Source organism: Phacochoerus africanus, chromosome 2, assembly GCF_016906955.1.
Source record: "Phacochoerus africanus isolate WHEZ1 chromosome 2, ROS_Pafr_v1, whole genome shotgun sequence".
NCBI classification, from domain to species: domain Eukaryota; kingdom Metazoa; phylum Chordata; class Mammalia; order Artiodactyla; family Suidae; genus Phacochoerus; species Phacochoerus africanus.
The window spans coordinates 88,231,445-88,253,871 of NC_062545.1; the positions used below are offsets into that span (position 1 = coordinate 88,231,445).

At 41.1% G+C, this 22,427-nt stretch overlaps 1 protein-coding gene across 1 annotated transcript in view; it reads right to left on the reverse strand.

Moving 5' to 3' along the window:
* Positions 1-22,427, reverse strand: part of MEI4 (meiotic double-stranded break formation protein 4) — a 50,278-nt gene that overhangs the window by 11,640 nt on the left and 16,211 nt on the right. Inside the window, exon 2 of the mRNA XM_047769147.1 lies at positions 2,864-3,399. Within this exon, the coding sequence (XP_047625103.1) occupies positions 2,864-3,399 (536 nt within the window). The remainder of the gene's footprint in view (positions 1-2,863; positions 3,400-22,427) is intronic.

Genomic DNA, 22,427 nt, shown 5'->3' on the forward strand with positions numbered 1-22,427 from the left:
CTACCAGCTGGATCCCTTTTACCAGGACTGTAAGGAGAGAGAAAAGTGAAAGCACAGCCTGTTCTATCCCATACCAGGGGCTTGTGGTCATGGTGCCCCTAACTAGCTTTGCAGCCATGGCCATAGGCAACAGTTTCTGGACCTCATTTTTCTTATCTAACAAATGGGAATAAGAATGGCAACCATGCCCATCTCACAGAGTTACTGTGTAATGGATAATGAGATAATGGGTGTGAAAACACCCCAAAAATGGCATCCTGTTACTACTGGATAAAACTGCCACTCACTTAGTGGCTTAAAACAATAAACACCTATTCACGTACAGTTCTGGGGGTCAGAAGTCTGAAGGGGTCTCGCAGGTGTTGGCAGGAGGCCTTCCCTGGCCTTTTCCAGCCCATGTTCCTTGGCTCACAGTCCCTCCTGCACCCTGAAAGCAAGCACCCAAGCATTTCCTAATTTTCTCCCTCTTTTCCTCACAAGGGCCCACATGAATAATCCTGGATAACCTCACCCCAAGGTCAGCAGATCACCAACCGTGATCCCCACCCACCCACAAACATGTAAGATAACCGTGCACAGGTTCCAGGAATCAGGGAAGGATCCTAGATAACCTCACCCTGAGGTCAGTGGATCACCAACTGTGACCTCCACCCACCCAAGGTCATGTAAGGTAACATGTTCCAGGGATCAGGGCAGGACCTCTCTGGGGACCATTATTCTGCTTCCCACCCACACACAAGGTTCCCATTTATTTAATTTATTTATTGTCTTTTTAGGGCTGCATTTGTGGCATATGGAGTTTCCCAGGCTAGGGGTCAAATCGGAGCTACAGCTGCCAGCCTACACCACAGCCACAGCAACGCAGGATCCAAGTCGAGTCTGTGACCAACACCACAGCTCATGGCAACACTGGATCCTTAACCCACTGAGAAAGGCCAAGGATCGAACCCGTGCCCTCATGAATACTAGTCAGGTTCATTATTGCTGAGCCATAATGGGAACTCCAATCAATTTTTCTAATAAAGAATTTTTGTGAATACATCTGGAAGAAGACAATAATGGTAATAATGATGAGAGTGGTAGTAACACAACAAAAGTTTGAATAATCTAGTCTAAGATGCTTTCACTAGGAAGAAAAAAAAAAACAGAGAGATAACATCCTTGAGACTTATTTATGACCCTGCACCCTAACTGAATGAAGTGTGCAATTTTACGATCCTGCTTTCTCTAAATGGCAACACTTACCTTTCCAAGAAAAACAGAGGTAATTCCAAGCAGAGGACAGCTCGACCCTAGTTAAGCCTCCCTCATCCTAGTTAGGACTAAGATAACAGATACTGGCTAAACAGCAAAGCCCTTAATTCACTCATGCTTTCACTGCCAACTGACAATGCAACAATGGCTTCTACAAGGACAAATGGTGTGAAAATCTACTTCAGACCCATCCATACCATCACATACTTGTTCTACGGTACAGTTCCCAAGGCTACTCTTAAGTAGGCCAATCCTTAAGTGAGAGAAAGATTAGTATGAAAAACTATTTGCATCATCTGGTAACTGATAAGGAATATAAATGCCAATATCTGGAAGGTTCCAAGTCACATAAAACCTGTTTAAAGTAGTTTTAAAAGAAGAAAGTAAAAACATGCAAAAAGCAGATTAGGGAGTATTAAGTATTTGAGATATTTCAGGTTAAGACACAAAGTATATATCTCAGATACATACCATGGAAAATCTGATAACTTTATTCCTGATTGACTATATCAGGTAGAAAAAAAAATCCAGTTTCTCAGAAAAACTCAGTACCTTTCAAAATGTCAAAAGCTTAATGGTAAAGTTTTCTATAATATTGATCAAATCATACCTGAATAGGGAAGAAAAGAATAAAACTGGCTTCTTAGTTCAATTTTGTCTGTGATTTGAACATTCAAGTTTAGCCTATTCAGAACAAAAACCAACACTGCGGACTAACACTAGATAGAGAGGTATCAAAATAAACAAGGTCCAAAAAACCTTCCTACAGTGAAATATAGTAAATAAGTTGGATGGTCCTTTTAGTCTCCCCTTTGACATATTTAGAATTCAATTTAAAAAGGATTAAAATGTGAAGGCATTTAAAAACCTCTCAAACAAAGGATCAGATAGTGATAGTAAGGAAGATAGAAAAGACATACACAAAAAGAAAACCCTCCATTATGTCTCAAACAACAAAACAATTCCAGGTGACCTCAGTGTCACTTGTAAGAAAAGAATCTCTGACTCAACCTTTCTAAGCCATGTTAAATAAAAGAAAAGCAGAAAACATAATAAAGCCACATATCATGTGTTCCTCAGCCAATTTACTCAATTAACCTGTATCTGCAGCAGCCCCCCCGTGGTATTAAGTCACAAGGGAAATTTTAAAAGAAGAGAAAAATATTCTTTGACCTCCAGGCATTTACTAGTCAATGCCAGAAAAAGAACAAACTCAACAGAGAACAGATAATCCATCCTGAGGAATTTAACACTCATGGATGTTACCGACTAGAAAACCTAAAAGTGTCAGTGGTTTTCTGAAAAGTGTTGAAACTGTCTGAACAATAGGAAGTAAATGTAGGCAGGAGAAAACAAAAGAAAGAAGTAGCCAGGTATACCAATAAAAACACAGCGGGGCAACTCAGAGAAGCACAAGCTTGAAGCACAGGCATCTAGGTAGGGAACAAAGCTGTCTACCTGAGGATGGGTTAGAGATGCAGATGGCTGCAAAAGAAGGTCTGGACATGGAGCCGCAAGGCTAAAGGATAGCGTGAGACATCACCTAGTGGGCATCCTCACCAAAATCACTGACATGTGATTTCATCTACAGAAGAGATTTATTACTCACCCGATTTATATGGCTGTTCTTTAAAATAACCTGCAGCAGGGTCTTCTCAAATTCTTCCAACTTCTTCGAACACTTTTTGAGAATATGATTAGATAAGTTACTATCACTGATCAGTTTAGCTAAGGTACCCACAGCTTCTGTCCAAAAGCTTGAACAAGGAAGTTTGGGTTCTTGGTAAAAAGTGATCAGGCCATCCAGCAACCGAAAAGCAGATTCGTATACTGTGGAAGAGTCGTTTTCAAAGTGGCTCAAGTCTGTTTTCAGACTCCCTGACTCTGTCAAGTTCTTCAGTTCAAGCAGATGTTGCAAGAACTGCATGTGAGAAGACAGAGGGTTTTCTGGTGCAAGGTGACATCTGTCCACAATGGGCAGTGGTGGAAAGGGGGTGGGGAGGCAGCTCTCCACAAACCATGGGGGCATCTCTGAAGGTTCAATTCTCTGCTCACTTGATAAATCACACCCAGAATCTTCCAGCAGATCTGGTGTGTTTTCAGAACTTCTCCGTTCCTGAGGCTGCAACTGGGAAGATGGGTCTCCTAAAATAGACAGGAACAGATGTGTTATCTTTTTATAGCTGAAATTTCTTCATATAAAAATTAGACATTGATTTTTCTAACTCAAAACACTAAATGAAGCATGAAATACATATTCAGCTTTTGAGAAGCAGTAGTGAAAAAACTGGATAGAGGAGAAATTGTGAATGGCATTGCCTAGGCTGACTAGAAAAAGGTCTTTATCTTCTCTGATAGAAACCATAGGTGATTCACCCCTGTATTTGTCAGGTCATGACCTTCCATTCAAGGCCATGCTTGAAAGATACAGAGGAGAAACCATAATACCTGGAGGAGGTGACTGAATGGTACCAAGAGATAACTGCAAAACAATAGATGGATCTAAGACAGAGATATGCTCAGGGCTCTATGAAAAGAGGAAGACCACTGAACAGCCTACCCGGTCAGGTCATTGCATCCTGGAAGAGGTGATGATAGAACAAATTTATGGGGCATAGGAGGAGTTCCAGGTTAAAAGTTAGGGGAATGGAGGAAGACAAGAATTACCATTCCAAATGGTAAGCACAAAAGCACACACCTAAGAGGGAAAAGAAAAGCACTGTGTATAGAAGGACCTGCAAACAGTTTCATGCTCCTTTCACAGAAAATACAAGGCAAGAGATTAAGTTGGTAATATATGTAGAAAATAGGTCATAAAAGATCTTAAAAGAGATACTAAGGTAGAATTTATATGTAGAATGTAGAGTGAGCATAATTTGGAAAAAATATGCACATGCCAGAGTTCCCTTCATGGCTTAGTGGTTAGTGAACCTGACTAGGGATCCATGAGGTTTCAGGTTTGATCCCTGGCCTTGCTCAGTGGGTTAGGGTCTGGCATTGCTGTGACCTGTGGTGTAGGTCACAGACGTGGCTTGGATCCTGCATTGATATGGCTGTGGTGTAGGCTGGTAGCTGCAGCTCTGATTCAACCCCCAGACTGATAACCCCCATATGCCATGGGTGTGGCCCTAAAAAGCAAAAAAAAAAAAGAAATTATGCACATACCTACACATATACCTACTATATAGAAATGAATACATATATATATATAAGCATAGTATATATATATATATATATATATATATATATATGTGTACTTATTATAATTATTCCAGTATATCTATCTGTATCTTTGGGTCTGTATATGTGTTTTTATGTGTTACATATACACACATAGAGCCATAGATACATATAGATAGATAAGTATAGACATAAAATATATGTGTGTGTGTGTGTGTGTGTGAGAGAGAGAGAGAGAGATGGGTGTATGTATGTTTGTGTGTGTGTGTATATATGTCATCGATCCTTGAAACTATCTCTATAGCCATCAGAACCTGCTGATCCTGGCTGAGATATACTGCTGTTAAGGCTTATCATAGTAAATTTAGGTCGTTCTTTGACAGATATGCCCCCACAAACACAAACAAGGTTGTCGTTGGTTTTAAGATGATTATCAGTAAATTGTAAACCCAAAATTGAAAAACTCATTGAACTTTCTACAGCACATGCATTGCCTAAGACACTGATATCAGCAGTGGAAGCAGGGATGGGACAATAAACAGTGTCACGCAGGAAAGTGGAAGGTGGTGCTGTCACTTCACAGATCACTCTCTGGGCTCAATGATGGGTATTGGAGGAGGACACAGGGAGATGTGGAAAGATCAGGCAGAGCTGCCTCCACAAGTGCTGGTGTCAGGTGGTGAGACACCCTGCAGCAGCAGTGCAGGGCCAGGAAGGAGGGGCTGATGGAAGGACGAAGCACAGGTGAAGGCAGCTGACTGAGCGGATTCAGGAAGCAGAGTGAAGCAGGCACACCTGCATCCCTAATTCTGACTTAAGCAACTGGGCAGATGATGGTGCTATCAACTGCTCAGTAAAAACAGGGACAGAAAAGCAGCTTAGTTGGGACAGTGAGAGTTAGTCTCACTCACGTAAACTCCAAAGGAACCAGAGGACATCTAGGCAAAGATATTCACCTGGAAATTTGCCACATGAGCCAAGGGATGGGGAAAGGGGAAGAGGTCTCTACTAAAAGTACATTTTAGAAGCCATATGGGTATAGATGAGATCTGATCACTCCGGGTAGGGGCATGAGCAGTGACCTGAGCATGGGGTCCAAGAGGGACCCAAGGAGTATCAACTTGAGGGCTGAGTAGAGACAGAACAATTAAGGAGACCAAGAAGGAGCAGCAAGAGTGGTTCAAGAAGAAGGAAAACGACAGTGTAGTGAAAAACAAGGAAATCATTTTAGGGAGAATTACCCACAAGAGGAAAATCCAACAAAATGAAGAGCTGACACATATGTCAGAATTACCAACTAGAAAACCACCATGATCATGTCCAAGACAGATGTCGTTAGCCAAGGTGGTGGCCAGAGGCCAGGGTGCAGTGGACTGCAGGGTGGACCAAAAAGTAACGAAGAAAGCGAAGGTCCTGAGGACCTAGATGGGGAGACCTTCTCATGGCCAGCAGCTGCAGGCAAACTTGGCAGGACACATTGGGAGAAACTAAAGCAATTATAGATAATGAAGGAAAAAAGCTGGAGAAGCAAAGGGTGGTGATAGAGGGAATGGGAACATAACAAATGCAGGCAGGACGTGGCCCTGGAGGTGGGGGAGAAGAATGGTCGAAGACCAGTGGATGGGTTCTGCTTACTGAACTGGATGCAAATTTTTCCTTAGATGCTGAAGGAAACCAGATGAGAATGTACAGGTATGTAAAAAAATGCCTCCGGCACACAGGAAGTTAAGGAAGACCTCAACCAACAGCCCTATTTCTTTACAAAGTTGGAGGCAGGAGACACTAGATAAAAAGAAGAACAATGGCAAAAGCAGCACCTCCTCCCTTCCCCACCATTTATTTGAAATGTCTAATTTATTGCTCTTTTGTTTCTTTCAGCAAAAGAAGAAGCTGTTAAGGTTGAATGGGAGGATCAGGCTTTAACTTAGAGTTCATTCATCTAACAGTGTGTACAATTACCACAACAAATGTGCAAATATGCGTTTGCTAATTATCACTACAATATCTGCATTCCAAGTTAGGAAGGCAATGCAGTAAACTCATAAATGAGGTGGTAACCCAGAGCAGTGGACTGTCAGCAATGTGTTTAACTGCATGCATCTACTTCTGCATTAAAACAGGCAGGCAACACGTTCATTTTAAGCCAACAGCCACTTTCTCTTTCCTCAGAGCCAGGATAAATATTTGAAACAACCTCTCTAAACACCCATCTCACTTCTCACAGAAGTAAAGCAGGGAGTGCTAGGATGGTTATTCAGGTATTTCTTTTATGGAATTCAAAAGGGTCTCCACTAAGAAAGTGGACCTAAGTTCAAATACTTCATTAACCTACTCATTTTTCCATCAAAGTAAGCTGTACTCTATGGGTGATGATTTCAGGGAAGACTCATGAAATAATTCTCCCAACAACTAGACGGAAGCAAAAGCTGCTTTCCTGTGTCTGCTTCTCACTTCCCCCTCAGTGGTGTGTCTTTTGGCAAGTCAAACACTCAGCCTCATATCCGGGTGCTAACAGGTGTAAATTTGAAGGGAGCAGTTCTAGCCAGACCTGTGCTCTGGGGATGGGAAGACACAAAACTACCTATCATTCTTCCCATCTGGTTTTGCTTCTGTGCCCTCAGAAAACATGATGAGGGTGTGTGGTGAGGATGCCGATGTGCAAAACACATAGAAACCTCCTCTCAGCATCCTAAATGAATGTGTGGCTCCAGAGAGAAGACCACACCAAGCTGTTCTGCCACATGGCTCCCGGTACTAAGTCATGCTATCAAGTTGAAGAAAAGAATCTCATATTTCACTTAAGTGGTTTCATGGAATAATTCGATTGTTCACCCTGGCGGATATGTTATTATTCCTAATTTACCAAGAAGGGAATAAATACAGGCTTGACTAGATTAAGCGGGAGAAAAGCCACAAAGTGAGCAAGAAAAACCAACCCTTCAGTCCTAAGGTCTTCCATACCAGCTCCTGCACATTTCCATAAGAGCATTAATCAATTTCTACATGTCGTCCATTTGTTTATGGGCTCTCCAAGGGCAGAAGCCTTGTCTCATGTCATCTTTGTGGTCCTCTTACTAAATGATGCTACCATCTGTAGAAGACACCTTATCAGGGAAATGCTAAGTGGGACACCTTGCTGCTGGCTAAGGAAGATCTCTTATCCTTAAATATCCATAATGAGTCAGGTCAACTTGACAACTTAGAACAAACCACAACAATTACATACATCACTAAGAGAGATCAGACAGAGTAGACAAAAATAATATGATTACTGCAATAACAACTAACGATGTCTCAGAGTACTTACTAACAAAACTAATTATATATTCTTATAGCCTCTTGTAACTAATAACCAATTTATTTCCTCCCCCCTTTGTCCTAATGATGAAACTTTGAAGAAAGCAAGGAGCATCTGCATTGGAAACCAATACTTCCATGCTGGAAACCAATCATTACCTAATAAATAAATAATAGTGGGAAAATGTTACTATTGTATATATTTGTATAGAATGGAAAAGACTATACAAATGGGGGGAAGCTTCCTTAGGATTAAACATTTTCAGTGATACTGAGTATTATAACACTATAATCTCACAATAGTCATAAATAAGGTATTTACTCATAAAAACAAGATTTTAAAATACCCATCCTTATCTGGGTAACACAAAGCAAGGAATCAGAAAAGACTCCTGTCTCTTTAAATGAATCTTAACATAACTACAATCAGATTCCACTCATTTGCTCAGTTGACTTTTCTCAACATAAATCTCAAAGCGTGGCTAACAAAGCATTGTACCCAAAGGAGAGGAGAGAAAATGAAACCATGCTCCTGCAACTTTCTCTAATTCCTGTTTTTCCAGGAGGGATTAAGGTACAGCAGAAGTCAAATGACATTTCTTTCTCAATTTCTTATTGGGCTGGAGGGACTGAGGACTGTAATTTCCCTCCAAGTCACTGCATATGATCTAATTAGCATGCATGCTATGAGATTTAAAAGAGATAATAAACTATACACACACAAAAAGCTGATCAAGAACAGTCTAGTACCTATGGAATGCAAATAAATAGCAGCTTTTATTATCAAATGATTGTAGATATCAAGAATATTAATTATGCTGAAGTATGACATCATATACAAAAGCACATGAGGTAAGATGTTAATTAAAACTACATTTCTGCAAATGACATTATGTCATTCTTTTTTATGGATGAGTAGTATTCCATTGTGTATATATACCACATCTTCCGAATCCAATCATCTGTCGATGGACATTTGGGTTGTTTCCATGTCCTGGCTATTGTGAATAGTGTTGCAATGAACATGTGGGTGCATGTGTCTCTTTTAAGTAGAGTTTTGTCCGGATAGATGCCCAAGAGTGGGATTGCAGGGTCATATGGAAGTTCTAAGTATAGATTTCTAAGGTGTCTCCAAACTGTTCTCCACAGTGGCTGTACCAGTTTACATTCCCACCAACAGTGCAGGAGGGTTCTCTCAGGAGCTCGGGCTTATCAGACACAACTTAGAATAGATTTACAAGGAGATCCTGCTGAGTAGCATTGAGAACTTTGTCTAGATACTCATGTTGCAACAGAACAAAGGGAGGGGAAAAAATGTAATTGTAATGTATACATGTAAGGATAACTTGATCCCCTTGCTGTACAGTGGGAAAAGAAAAAAACAAACAAAAAAAAACAAAAAATTACATTTCTGTCTAGAATATTCTATAGTCTCTCCCATACACTGGACCTCAGAGACCATCTATTTCACTTTACTGGCCCTTAGGTCTTCCATTTTCTCTCAGCTGATAATTTCCATTTAACCCCACTCACCATTTCAGAGTAGATCTCAAGCCCACTTAACAAAATAGATCCAGTGCCCCCTGCCCCACATCCTGCCCTAGAAATGTCCAACCCTGAACATTAAATATACTTTCTACCCCCCCCAACATGTATATCCACATCAATTCTTCATGTGTTTCACATCCATTTCCACAGTTGCTACATCATTTATAAAAGTAGACCTCTAGGACCAGGTGTTTAATATACACCTTGCAAGCTCCATGAACTTTATGTTTCTAAAGCTGAGCAAGTCATCTTCATGCATACAACACACAGCCCATGTTTGTCCTACAGGCTGCCCATCCCAGCTGACAGCAGGGCCTTCCCTCCAGTCACCAAGCCTGGGGAGAGGGCTCGTCCTTGCTCCCTTCTCTCTTCTGTCCTCTCCATCAGGGAAATGTGTTATGCTGGTTCTGCCTTCTGCACCTGATTTAGACAGGACAATCCAGAGAAACAGAACCAGTAGAACAGACAGAGAGGCAAAGAAATCAATTCATTAGGAGGCATTTGCTCGTGTGATGACAGAAGCTGAGAATCTCCAAGATCTGAGCCAGCAAGCTGGCAGCCCAGCACAGCAATGGCATCGTTCCAGTCCAGCTACAAAGGCTGGGGACCAGGAGAGCGGATGGTGTCTGTCTCGTCTGAAACTCAGCAGTATCCAGACCCAAGAGGAGCCAAAGTTTCAGCTCAAGTCCAAAGACAAGAAATAGAAACATCCCAGCTCCAAGCCAGTCAGGCAGAAGGAATTCTCTCTTCCTTGGCCTTTATGGTCTTCTCAGGAGTTCAACAGCTGAGATGAGGCCCGTGAACACTAGGAGCTTACCAATCTGGGTATTCCTGTTGACTGATGCCTGCCCGCCTACATTGTTAGGAGTCTGAATACCTGCTGGATATAAAAAAGTGAGATCACACCCATCTTTGATAAAAATTCTCTAGAAAGTGGGCATAGAGGAACCTACCTCAACATAATAAAGGCCATATATGACAAACCCACAACTTACATCATTCTCAATGGTGAAAAGATGAAAGCTTTCCCGCTAACATCAGGAAGAAGACAAGGATGTCCACTCTCACCATTTTATTCAACACAGTTTTGGAAGTCCTAGCCACAATAATCAGAGAAAAAAAAAAGAAATAAAAGGAATCCAAATTGGAAAAGAAAATGTTAAACTGTCACTGTTCATAGAGGATATAATACCATACACAGAAAATTCTAAAGATACTACCAGAAAACTATTAGAGCTCATCAATGAATTTGGTATTGTTGCAGGCTATAAAATTAATATAATACACATAAATCTCTTGCATTCTTATATACCAACAATGAAAAATCAGAAAGAGAAATTAAGGAAACAAGCCCATTTACCATCACAACAAAGAGAATAAAATACCTAGGAATAGACCTACCTGAAAAGACAAAGGATCTATATTCTAAGAATTGCAAGACACTGATGAAGGTAACTGAAGATGACACAAATAGAAAGATATACCATGTTCTTGGATTGGAAGAATCAATATTGTCAAAATGACTATACTACCCAAGGCAATCTATAGATTGAACACAATCCTTATCAAACTATCAATAGTATTTTTCACAGAACTAGAACCAAAAAATTAAAATTTATGCTAAAACACAAAAGACCCAAGTAGCCAAAGCAATACTGAATAAGAAAAATGGAACTGGAGTAATCAGGCTCCCTGACTTCAGACTATATTACAAAGCACAGTCATCAAAATACTACATATTGGCATAAAAACAGAAATATAGATCACTGGGGCAGGATAGGAAGCCCATAAATAAACCCATGCTCAAGTAATCTAGGACAAAGGAGGGAAGAATATATAATGGAGGAAAGACAGTCTCTTCAATCAGTAGTACTAGGAAAACTGGGTAGCTATATGCAAAAGAATGAAATTAGAACATTCTCTAACACCATACACAAAAATAAATTCAAAATGGATTAAAGATCTAAATGTAAAACCAGATACAATAAAACTCTTAGAGGAAATCATAGGTAGAATCCTCTTTGACATAAACTGCACCAATATCTTTTCAGATCTACCTCCTAGAATAATGAAAATCAAAACAAAAATAAAAGGGTCTTAAATAAACTTAAAAGCCATTGCACAGGAAAGGAAACCATAAGCAAAACAAAAAGACAACCCACAGAATGGGAAAAATATTAACATGACCAACAAAGGATTAATTTCCAAAATATACAAACTTCTATACTGCTTTATTCCACAAAAACAAGTAATCCAATTTAAAAAAAATGGTCAGAAGAGCTAAACAGACATTTCTCCAAAGAAGACCAAAGTTGGCCAAAAAGCACATGAAAACATGTTCAACATCACCATTTGGATTAGAGAAATGAAAATCAAAACAATGAGGTATCATCTCACATCAGTCAGAATGCCCATCATCAGAAAGTCTACAAACAATAAATGCTGGAGAAGGTGTGGAGAAAAGGGAACCTTCTTACACTGTTGGTGGGGATATAAGTTGATGTAACCCCTGTGGAGAGCAGTGTGCAGCTTCCTTAAAAAGCTAAAACTACAACTACAATATGATGCAGCAATCCAACTCCTGGGCATCTATCCAGAGAAAACCATAATTCAAAAAGATACATGCACCTCAATATTCACTGCAGTACTATTTACAACAGCTAAGATATGGAAGCAAAACAAATGTCCATCAACAGAGGAATGGATAAAGAAGATGTGGTACAGATATACAATGGAATGCTTCTCAGCCATAAAAAAGGATGAAATGATGCCATTTGCAACAACATGAATGGATATAGAAATTATCATACTAAGTGAAGTAAGTCAAAGAAAGAGAAACATGAGGTCACTAATATGTAGAATCTAATAAAAATGAAACAAAAGAACTTATAAGACAGAAACAGACTCAAATATTTTGAAACTAAATTTATAGATAGCAAAGGGGAAACATTAGGGATTCGTATATATACACTATTATATATAAAATGCATAGGTGACAAGGACCTAACTATATAGCACAGGGTAGGCTACTCAAAACTGTGTAATAACCTATATGGGAAAAGCATCTGAAAAATTGTGTGTACATATATATGATTTAATATAATATATTATATGTTATAATAATATCTTAATATATTGTATAATATAATATATATAATCATATATATATATGATTTACTTTGCTGTACAACTGAAACACAACTATGTCAACTATACTCTGAAAAATTTACTTAAAAAAAGAAAACTAAAAACTGAAATCAAATAGTATCTCTTCAAATGCACTTAAATGTCATCATAGGTATATATGGTCTGTCCCTACCATAATACTTAAAACGTTAATAATCACTCACAGTTTCTGATGCACTGAATGATGAAAAAGTAATATTTTCGCCACCTGGTGGTCAATTTGGAAATGCTAGTAAAAATATCTCACAGTTCATCTTCTAATGAACAGTTTTCACTTTAAAGTAAATAACTTCTACCTCGGGAAGGATATATTTTAGCACTTTGCAAAAGATGTTTGAGAAATTCTGACCAAGAAAAGGCTGCAATTTTGTTTAATCCCACTCCTGAAGCCTGCATCAGACAGTAATATCAAATGCATGAAATTATAAACTAATGAAATGTCTTAGCTGAATTGTCTTCACTGCATGAGATTCACAAAATCAAACAGTACATTGTGTGTCACATCAGTTCAGGATTACTTGACAGTACAATTCTTCTTGCCTTCAGATGCTCAAACTCTGGACTTCCTGGTTATTTCCAACTCTCTCTTCTAACATCTTCTAGTTCCCAGTGTAAACCAATCCTTCTAGTTGTGCCTTTGGCTTTCTTTCCCCATGATAGCTTCCTGGATACCTCACGTTTGCTACAGCCTCATAGAATTCTAAAGAATGATTCTCAGATCTCTATCTCTAATGCTACCCCTTCACCAAGCTCAAGACCCTAGGCTATGACTTTATGAAATTATGACTTGACCTCAGCACATGAAACCGTGTTATTTCAAAACAAATCTTCACCTTCACTTCCACTTGCTCTAATATCCAAATAATGATGCTACTTACCCTCCCATCTCCAAGGTTTGAACCCTAAGAGTCAATGTTGATGTCTTCCTTGACCATCCCCCCCCCCCTTTTACATTTCACTGGCAAACCATACTGACCTTGCCTTACCTTCATGTTCCTTGGAATCACTAAGTTTGTTCCCTTTTTAGGGTCTTTCTATTAAATGTTCCTTCTGCCCAGGTTGCGCTCCCACCATCCCAACCCCAATTTTCTCAAGGCTAGTTCCTCATTATCATTCAAGTGTCTGTTTGAATGTCACTTCTTCAGGGAGGGCTCCCCTCACCTATGCAGTCTACAGAAGTCACCAGGTCAGTAGCTGTCACATCTAAATCTCACCAGTCCCCACCTGATCATTTCCTGTGAGTAAAATCTGTCTCATCCCCAAGAATCAGGGCTCTACGAGTATCTTGGACTGCCTGGTTTACTGCTATTTCCCAGAGCTCAATAAATATTACTTAGTAAAAAAGTCTCTTATATCACCTCCTCATTTCTATGCCAAAATAATTACATAAAAGACCTGGGCTATGACAGTGATGTCCCTGTCTCCAGCCTCCTCTCTCCTCCAACAATTCTAAACACAGCAGCTCAGTTATGCTGCCTGAAGAGTCTCACTCTTCAGATAACCTAAAGGAATCACTTTCAGAAAGTACACTGCTTGGCACATGCATAGTACATGCCCGATAAATGTTAGTTTCCTTCTACTCTCCTGCTGGAAAAATCTCCAAAGGCCCCTTCCTGCCTACAGAATAAAGTATGTTTTCCACTGGCTGTCGCATGTCTTCTTAATAGACTCTGACCCTCGTTTTTCGTCTTTTTTCCAGAATACCTCTTCATGCTCTGTATGTCAAATTAAACCTTTTGCCAGTAGATTCTTGTGTCCCTGATTTACGCTGTTCCTTCTTGCCTGAAATACTCGAGTATCCATAGTTTTCTAAATTCTACCCATCCTTCAAGGTCAGCAACTTCCTCCAAAAAGACTATTAAAGGGCCTGGTTCTCTAAGGCAAAGTAATCACTTTCTGTGTCTCTCCTGTGAACATTAGCATCTCCCTCAGACCATAGAGTCTCACTGGGTGCAACAGTGATACATTCTGCTCCCAACAGGCTGCATGATCCCCTGGGCAGGGCTCAGACCTCAGCACTCTGTAATCTTCACACTGTTCAGACCGGAGAGCTAACTAATGAATAAAAAGGGGTCTGAATAAATGAACACAAGGAAGAAAAGGAGTTAGTGGGAAGAGAGGTACCAGGAAAAAATTAGGAGCCTGTAAGAAGCAGTAACTTCTCTCCAAAGGCATTCATTTAGGAGGCAAAGAGGTGCAGTATAGGTAAGATGCAGAGTGCTCATTCTACTTCCTAACAAATGGGAAACACAAGGCTGAGAGATGGTGGACACACCTACTGATGCCAAGATCACAGCCCCACAGAATAAGATCAAAACCATGAAAACACAACCCGCTATCATGTGAGCCGGTGACTGCATCTGCATCATTTCCATTCATCAGTGTGTGCTGTTAGGAACACTGTGAGGAATTGGCAAAAAGAATAAAATGACTGACCTCAGCAATATACTACATTCACTGGCCTCCCCATCCTGTGAATGCCAAGCTCCCTACAGTCTCCTCCGCTGACTTTCCTGTGGAGATCCCACACTCCTCTGATATCTCCATGACCAAGCCTCTTCCCAAAAGGATCTGCCTGAACATGTCTTCCAATGACCCACTGAAGGAGCTGCTTTGACTTCAGCCCTTGGCCACAGGGTTCCACCTGCTGACAGGTACACTCCTGAGATGAAGCTCTGAAGCCAGGTTGGTCCCTGAGCTACCTTGCCAGACAACAGAGGTTTACATTCCTTCCACCAGATGTGTCCACTTCACTCCCTTTATCAGATAGTAGAAGCACTGAGCTTTTTTATCCAGTTTGGTGTTTCCACAACCTACATTACCATAAAGAGAACATGGCAAATGCACGTATTCTTAGGCCCAGGTAATCGCTGTCTCTCTGGAATTGTTCCAGGGGCCTGTGCTTTACATAAACATCTCAGAGGATTCCCATAGTTGAGCAAATCTCACAAGCACCTCTTTGCTCTAATCCCAAATCATACATTCAGCCTGCTTCATTAGCATTGCTGGGCTCAGTCTCCTAGTTCTAAGAAGTTACACTGAAGGCCTTACATCGGTGGTTTCCATCTTGCCTGCCCAGTGGACTCAGTGATGTACCAGACCACACCCTACACTAAGTACATCCAGATCCCAGGGGTGGGGACCAGAGAGCCATATTTTTAAAGCCCCCCTGCCCCAGCCCCACTGGTGATTCCAGCATCAGGGCTCCCCCCTTGGGTTGATTTGTGCCTGTTTTTCTTTCTTTGGATAGCAGGGAAGTGAGCCCTGAGCACACAGGCCACACCACTCTCCCCTTCCAGGCTCCCAAAAATGCCTTTTGGGAGCCCGAGCGAGAAGTTGAAAATGCCCTGCTCAATGCTGATGAGAGGTTCCCTGATGTACTTCAAACCCCACCCACAAACCCGACATCATTCCCTGACCACGCCTCCCCCACCCCCTCCACCCTCTATTCCTCACTCATGCTCCCCACATTGGCCAGTGTTGCTCACTGAGCACACTGGCTACTTCCTGCCTCAGGGCCACTGGGCTGAGCCTGCCCTTCAGGAGTCAGTGCTAACATTACCTTTGCAGGAGGCTGCCTTGACTCCTGTCTAAGTGGGCAGCCCCACCCCAGGCATTCAGTCTTATCCACAAGGCTTAGGTTAGTCTCCAGGACTTTGAACACTCCCAGACTTTTTCTTGCTTATTGTTATTGTCTGATGCCCCCATAGGAATATTAATTCTGTTTCATTTGTTTTCATCACCATGCTAGAAATCAAGTTTTTTTTTTTAATGGAATAAGGAAGTATATCATTAATCAATCAATGAATAAATGTGAATAAATTTAACCTAAAACAAATGTATATCAGGGGCAGCATCTTCACATGTGACTCTCTCAGGAGCATTTACCTCTCCAATCAGACCCTCAACTGCAATGGGCAGCAGGTAAACTTTTTCTCCTTTGCCAGCCTTGAAAATCCAGCACAGTACTGAACAAATATCATAGGGTTAAGTATGCACTTGATTATTTTGGCTATTTTATGAGAGGCTCAGTGTTGTATACAAACAGATCTGTGGGTCTTTTCACCAACTTTCAGTTACCTGTAATCTGCAACCACTAAACATCCACCTAAATTGTGTGTTTAATATATCATACCTGAGCAAACACACAAAGAAGTCTCCAATTTTAATTCATCTTCCAATGTTTTTACCTCCAATCCCACTCTCTAAGTTGCATCCATCTTGGAGTTCCCATTGTGGCTCAGCGGTAATGAACCTGATTGGTATCCATGAGGACACAGGTTCGATCCCTGGCCTCGCTCAGTGGGTTAAGGATCTGGTACTGCTGTGAGCTGTGGTGTGGGTTGCAGACATGGCTCTGATCCAGCATTGCTATGGCTGTGGTGTTGGCCAGTGGCTACAGCTCTGATTTGACCCCTAGCCTGGGAACCTCCATATGCCACAGGTGCAGCCCTAAAACAAACAAACAAAAGATAAATGGCACCCATCTTATCAGGAATTGAGCAACTAGTGAATCTGTCATTGCAGCTTTGTCTGGATGTGGCAGTGGATCCGCTTGATACTGAGCCAAGTATCTTAGTATGGAGTCAGTTTCTGTCTAACTGACATGAACCTATTCAGATCAAACAGAGAGAGACCTTGGCCAGGAAACTGCTTCGGGGCTGCTCCACGTCCAAATCTGTGCTACTCCCCAGTAATAAGGCCTTCCTCAGCCTAGGACATCTCTGAAAGCTTGCCTTAGGCTCCTAGTTATCAGTTCTGGTTTCAAGATGGTAGTACACTTATTAGTGTCTATGTTACAAATCAAAAGCAGTCTGTGAAATTCAGACTTTGTTAAGAAGCCATCAAAAACTTAGGGGGCAAGATTATAATCAATTTATTTTCTAAAACCTTACTGATAATCACAGATACTAAGGAAATTGCTTTCAGTGAAACAGAAGGAAGAAAAAATACCACAAAATGCAAGCAATTTTGCTAGGATTACTTAAAATATAATTTTCTTTATGACCATAGTGGGAAATACTACCTTCCAATATCCCCTCTTATTTATTTCTGAATCAGGATCGGTTCAGTCTGCCCCAAGTAACTGTTATATCTTCAAATAACTCAGGCTTCTCCAAGGAAATGATCTCATGGTCCTAGGATATACAAAACATTTATAAAATCCCCTTTAATCTTCAGTTCTGATGACTGAATATAATGCTTTTCCCAAGTGGAGGAACTATTATATGAGCCATAACACACCGGTTATCCTACTAGTGACTTTCAGAGCCTTGATATGTTTACCTAGTGTGTCCTAGTTCTGAGAGTTCCCATAAATTCTGTTGACCCAGGTTGGTAGACTCTGCTCCAAGACCCTCTCTGACCCTGCAGGGCTCAGAAATCACCACTCACATTCTAGATGTCCTTTCTCCCTTTCACATGGAGGTGACACTCCAACAGGAGTCTTAACAACGGATCTTGCTGGTACCAAAAAGACACTTTCAAATGCTAGGTCAGGAATTCCCCTGTGGCTCAGTGGGTTAAGTACCCAACATAAGTTCTGCAAGGATACGGGTTCAATCCATGATCTTTCTCAGTGGGTTAAAGATTCAGTGTTGCTGTGGCTGTGGCATAGGCCTGCAGGTGTATCTCCAACTTAACCCCTGGCCTAGGTACCATTATATGCCACAAGTGTGGCTGTAATGGGGAAGAAAAAAAATAAAATAAATGCTGGAGATTAGGCCCAAGTGATGCAACTAACAAGGGCCTAGTCTCCAAAATATACAAATAACTCATATAACTCAACAGCCAAAAAAAAAAAAAAAAAGCCAAACAACCCAACTGAAAAATGTGCAGAGACCTGAACAGACATTTTTCCAAACAGGACATATAGATGGCCAACAGGCACATGAAAAAATGTTCAACATCACTAATTATCCAAGTAATGCTGATCAAAACTACACCACCTCACAATGGTCAGAATGGCCATCATTAGTAAGTCTACAAATAACAAATGCTGGGGAGGGTGTGGACAAAAGGGTACCCTCCTGCACTGCTGGTGGGAATGTAGATTGGTACAACCACTATGGAAAATGGTTTGGAAATACCTTATAAAACTAAATATGGAACTACCATATGATCCAGCGATCCCACTCCTAGGCATACATCTGGACAAAACTTTCACTGAAAAAGATACATACACCACTATGTTCATTGTAGCACTGCTCACAATAGCCAAGACTTGGAAACAACCTAAATGTCCATGGACAGGAGAATGGATTACAAAGATGCGGTATATATATACACACACATATAGGAATACTACACAGCTATAAAATAGAAAAAAATAATGCCATTTGCAGCAACAGGGATGGAACTAGAGAGTCTCATACTAAGGTGAAGTAAGGCAGGAAGAGAAAGACAAATACCATAGGATATCACATATTTGGAATCTAAAATGAAATGTGGCACAAATGAACCTTTCTACAGAAAAAAAAAAAAAAAAAACCTCATGGACATGGAGAACAGACTAGGAGGAGGGCTGGGAGTTTGGGGTTAGTAGATGCATACTATTGCATTTGGAGCGGATAAGCAATGAGATCCTGCTGTATAGCACAGGGAATTACATCCAGTCACTTGTGATGGAACATGATGGAGGATAGTGTGAAAAAAAGTTCATATATATATATATATATATATATATATATATATATATATATGACTGGGTCACTTTGTTATATGGCATAAATTGACAGAACAGTGTAAATCAACTATAATAAATAGATAAATAACTACTAGTTCTTTAAATACATGTTCTGGGTTTCCCTCACCAAATGTGAAATAATTCTGACCTCATGATCAACTGTATCAATAAACAGCACTTACATAAGTCACTGTCATCAGGGAAGGAGTTATTTCTTCAAACCACCAAATTCAAAATCTTAAACTCAAGATTGAACACTCTCTTTTTCTCCTCTCCCTACAGCGGTTATTCATAAGCAGCACTATTTTTAATTGTTTCAAAATGCATCACCTGGCACCTCTTCCTTCTCCTGTCAGCACCCTAGCCCATGCCCTCCTCATCCTCTGCTTAGCACACCACCATCTGCTCCTATCAGGCTTTCCTGCTTCCTGGTTTCCTCTACTCACCTGCAATCAACATCTTGCTGTTGAGTTAACAGTTAACACCAGTCTTAGTATATAACCTTTTACTATCTCCTCATTATTGGAAAATAAAGCCCAAATTTCATAAGAGACCTTTTCTTCTGAGCCTGGACACTCAAACCTCAGGTGCTCTTCCCCTCCTGGGCCGTGGACACCCACTTTCTGAGGTGTCCTTCAGGCTCACATGCAGGCCATCTCTTCCCTCGCGTGTTTCCTAACCACACTCCTGGTCACTACTGCCTGTGGATGGTCTTCCATACACACTCTAATTCACTCAGCAAAGCTGCTACTGGACAAAGAATCTCCTGGTCACTTGAATAAATGGACAGTCATCAGTTCCCACCTTGAATGATCTCTTACCTCATGCATTTCCTCCTCAAATAACTCTCTTCATTTGGCTTATATGACACTAACTTGGGATCTTCTCCTAACTAACTAGCCATTTTTCTCTCTTCCTTTTGCCCACTTCTGTGGTTTGAATGTTCATGTCTCCTCCAAAATCCACAGTCTGAAATCCTAACCCCTGAGGTGATGTGGTTTAGGAGGCAGGGCCATTGGAGGTGATGAGGTTGTGAGAGTGTGGCCCTCAAGAATGGAATCAGTGCCTCCTGAAGACGCCCTGGAGGGCTCCCTTGCCCCTTCCACCATGGGAGGACACAGGGAGAAGGTCCCATCCATGATTCAGGCAGCAAGCCCACCTCAGGCACCATTTGCCTGAGCCTTGATCTGGGAATTCTGAGTCTCCAGAAGTGTGAGAAATCAATGTCTGTTTACCAGCCACCCAGGGTTTGATACTTTGTTATAACAGCCTGAACAGACCACAAAATCGCCTTTATTCCCATCATGGTTCATCATCCCAATTGACTGCAGCATCGTCCAGGCTCCTTCCCACTGCTGACTGGTTCACTGCAGTGTCTCTCTGGGTCTCTTCCCAGCCAGCATCAGCCTTTCCAATCTGCCTCAGGCTGAAACCCAGTGACAATCTCAACCACAACTGTATCATATTACTCACCCACTAAAATATCTCACTTATAGCTTTCAAAGCATCCAAAAGTCTCTCCGAATGGGGCCAAAGCCTGGAATTTTCTCAAACTTTTTGGGTGATTCTAATGTGTAGCCAAGGTTGAAAACTACTCCTCTGGCTACAGTCGCCTCCACACTTTGTTTTCTTTCAGTTTTATTGAGAATATTCTCCTACTCCTTCTAAACCCATCTATTCTGACTGACTACTGCCCAATTTTCAGATGTTATTTAGATGTTCCTCCTTAGGAAGGCCTTCTATGATGCTTAGATCAGATCAGACACCTCTGAAATGGACTCCCACGAATCTGCCATAATATGTTATGTCTTCTCTCTTTGACTGTAAACTCCAACCTCAGTCTCACCACTGCATCCCAAACACTCACCCCAGTGCCAGGTGCAAGGCGGGTGCTCAGAGGTTCCTGCTACATGAATGTTAAACAGCAGCGCAAAACAAGGGTTATGAAAGCTCAGTGGTGAAAAGATTATCTCACTGTGGAATCACATAAATGAGCCTTTCAAAACTCCAAGGCTACCTGAAACCACTGACAACACCCCTACACTGCCAGACAATCCAGGAATAGAAAAAAAAAAATATTGTAATTGGCCAATTTTAAATCTAAGAATTAGATGCCTTGCATTTCACCAAGGAATAAAACATTTGACAGATGACATAATAGCTCATCACATGCCTGAAGTATGTGAACTAATTATAGGCTTGTTAGGAAGACCAAGAGTCACTCACACGCCACAGTCTGGAGACGTATGCATCTCCAGAGCTTACAGTCTTTTTTAAGTTCAGCCTATCTGCCAGCAAAGCCCCAAATGACAACTCTGTAAGAACATATGGATATGGCCAAAAGTCACATTACTTAATTCTGTAGAGCCTGTTCTCTAGTATAAGAAGATAGAATAAAAATAGTCTTAATTCTGCTAAAAGAGGCATAACCATGGAGAGCTCAAATAGTCAATTACACTGTCAATTATGATTAAAATATATTGAGAGGTAAAAAGGAAAGCTCAAAGTCAGTTTTCTGCAGACCCCTCATTGCTAACCAAGCAGAACTCAATTTCCCCTGACTTTTACTATTGTGATACTCTTGAAAATAAAGTCCACTCTCTGCGGTTCTGGTTTTCCTGACTTGCAAGGCTGTACAGCATAGCTTTAGCATTATGGTTCATCCATCCATCGCTCATTGTAAAAATCAGTAATCTAGGAAATTAAATAAACTTGACTGAAAGAGCAGCATAATCTCTTACCATTAAAAAATGAGTTAATGCACACTTTTCAGGGAGAAAATAAACCAAACTAAGTACAACCTGCATTGCCAGCTGAGATGATTTTACAGAGCTTATGTTGTGTTCAATTTAATTCATCCAACACATGTTGGGTACCACAAGGGAAAGACACTGGGATAAGGGGTGAGGGGGCTCAAGTGGTAAATAAGGCATGGCCTCCTGCCATCAGAGAAGGAGAAAAAGGCAGGCCAACAATGCGCACTCCCGCACAGCCAAATGCATGCGTGTCTTAGCTGATGCAAATGATGCTACAGGAATCAATCTGAACTAAGGAAAAGCCAGAAAGACTCACATAGTAGGCGTGTCAAGGGACCACAGAGCTTTCACTAAGGAGTCTTCTACACACAGAAGAAGCACAGACAATGGCACAGAGGCAGGTGCCTGAGAAGGTAGAGCTGGAGCCCGGAGGAGGAGGCACAGAGGGAAGAGCACAGAGGACTGGGGAGAAATTCTGGGTTCATGACAGGGAAAGGACTGAATGCGATCTGTTCCCAGAC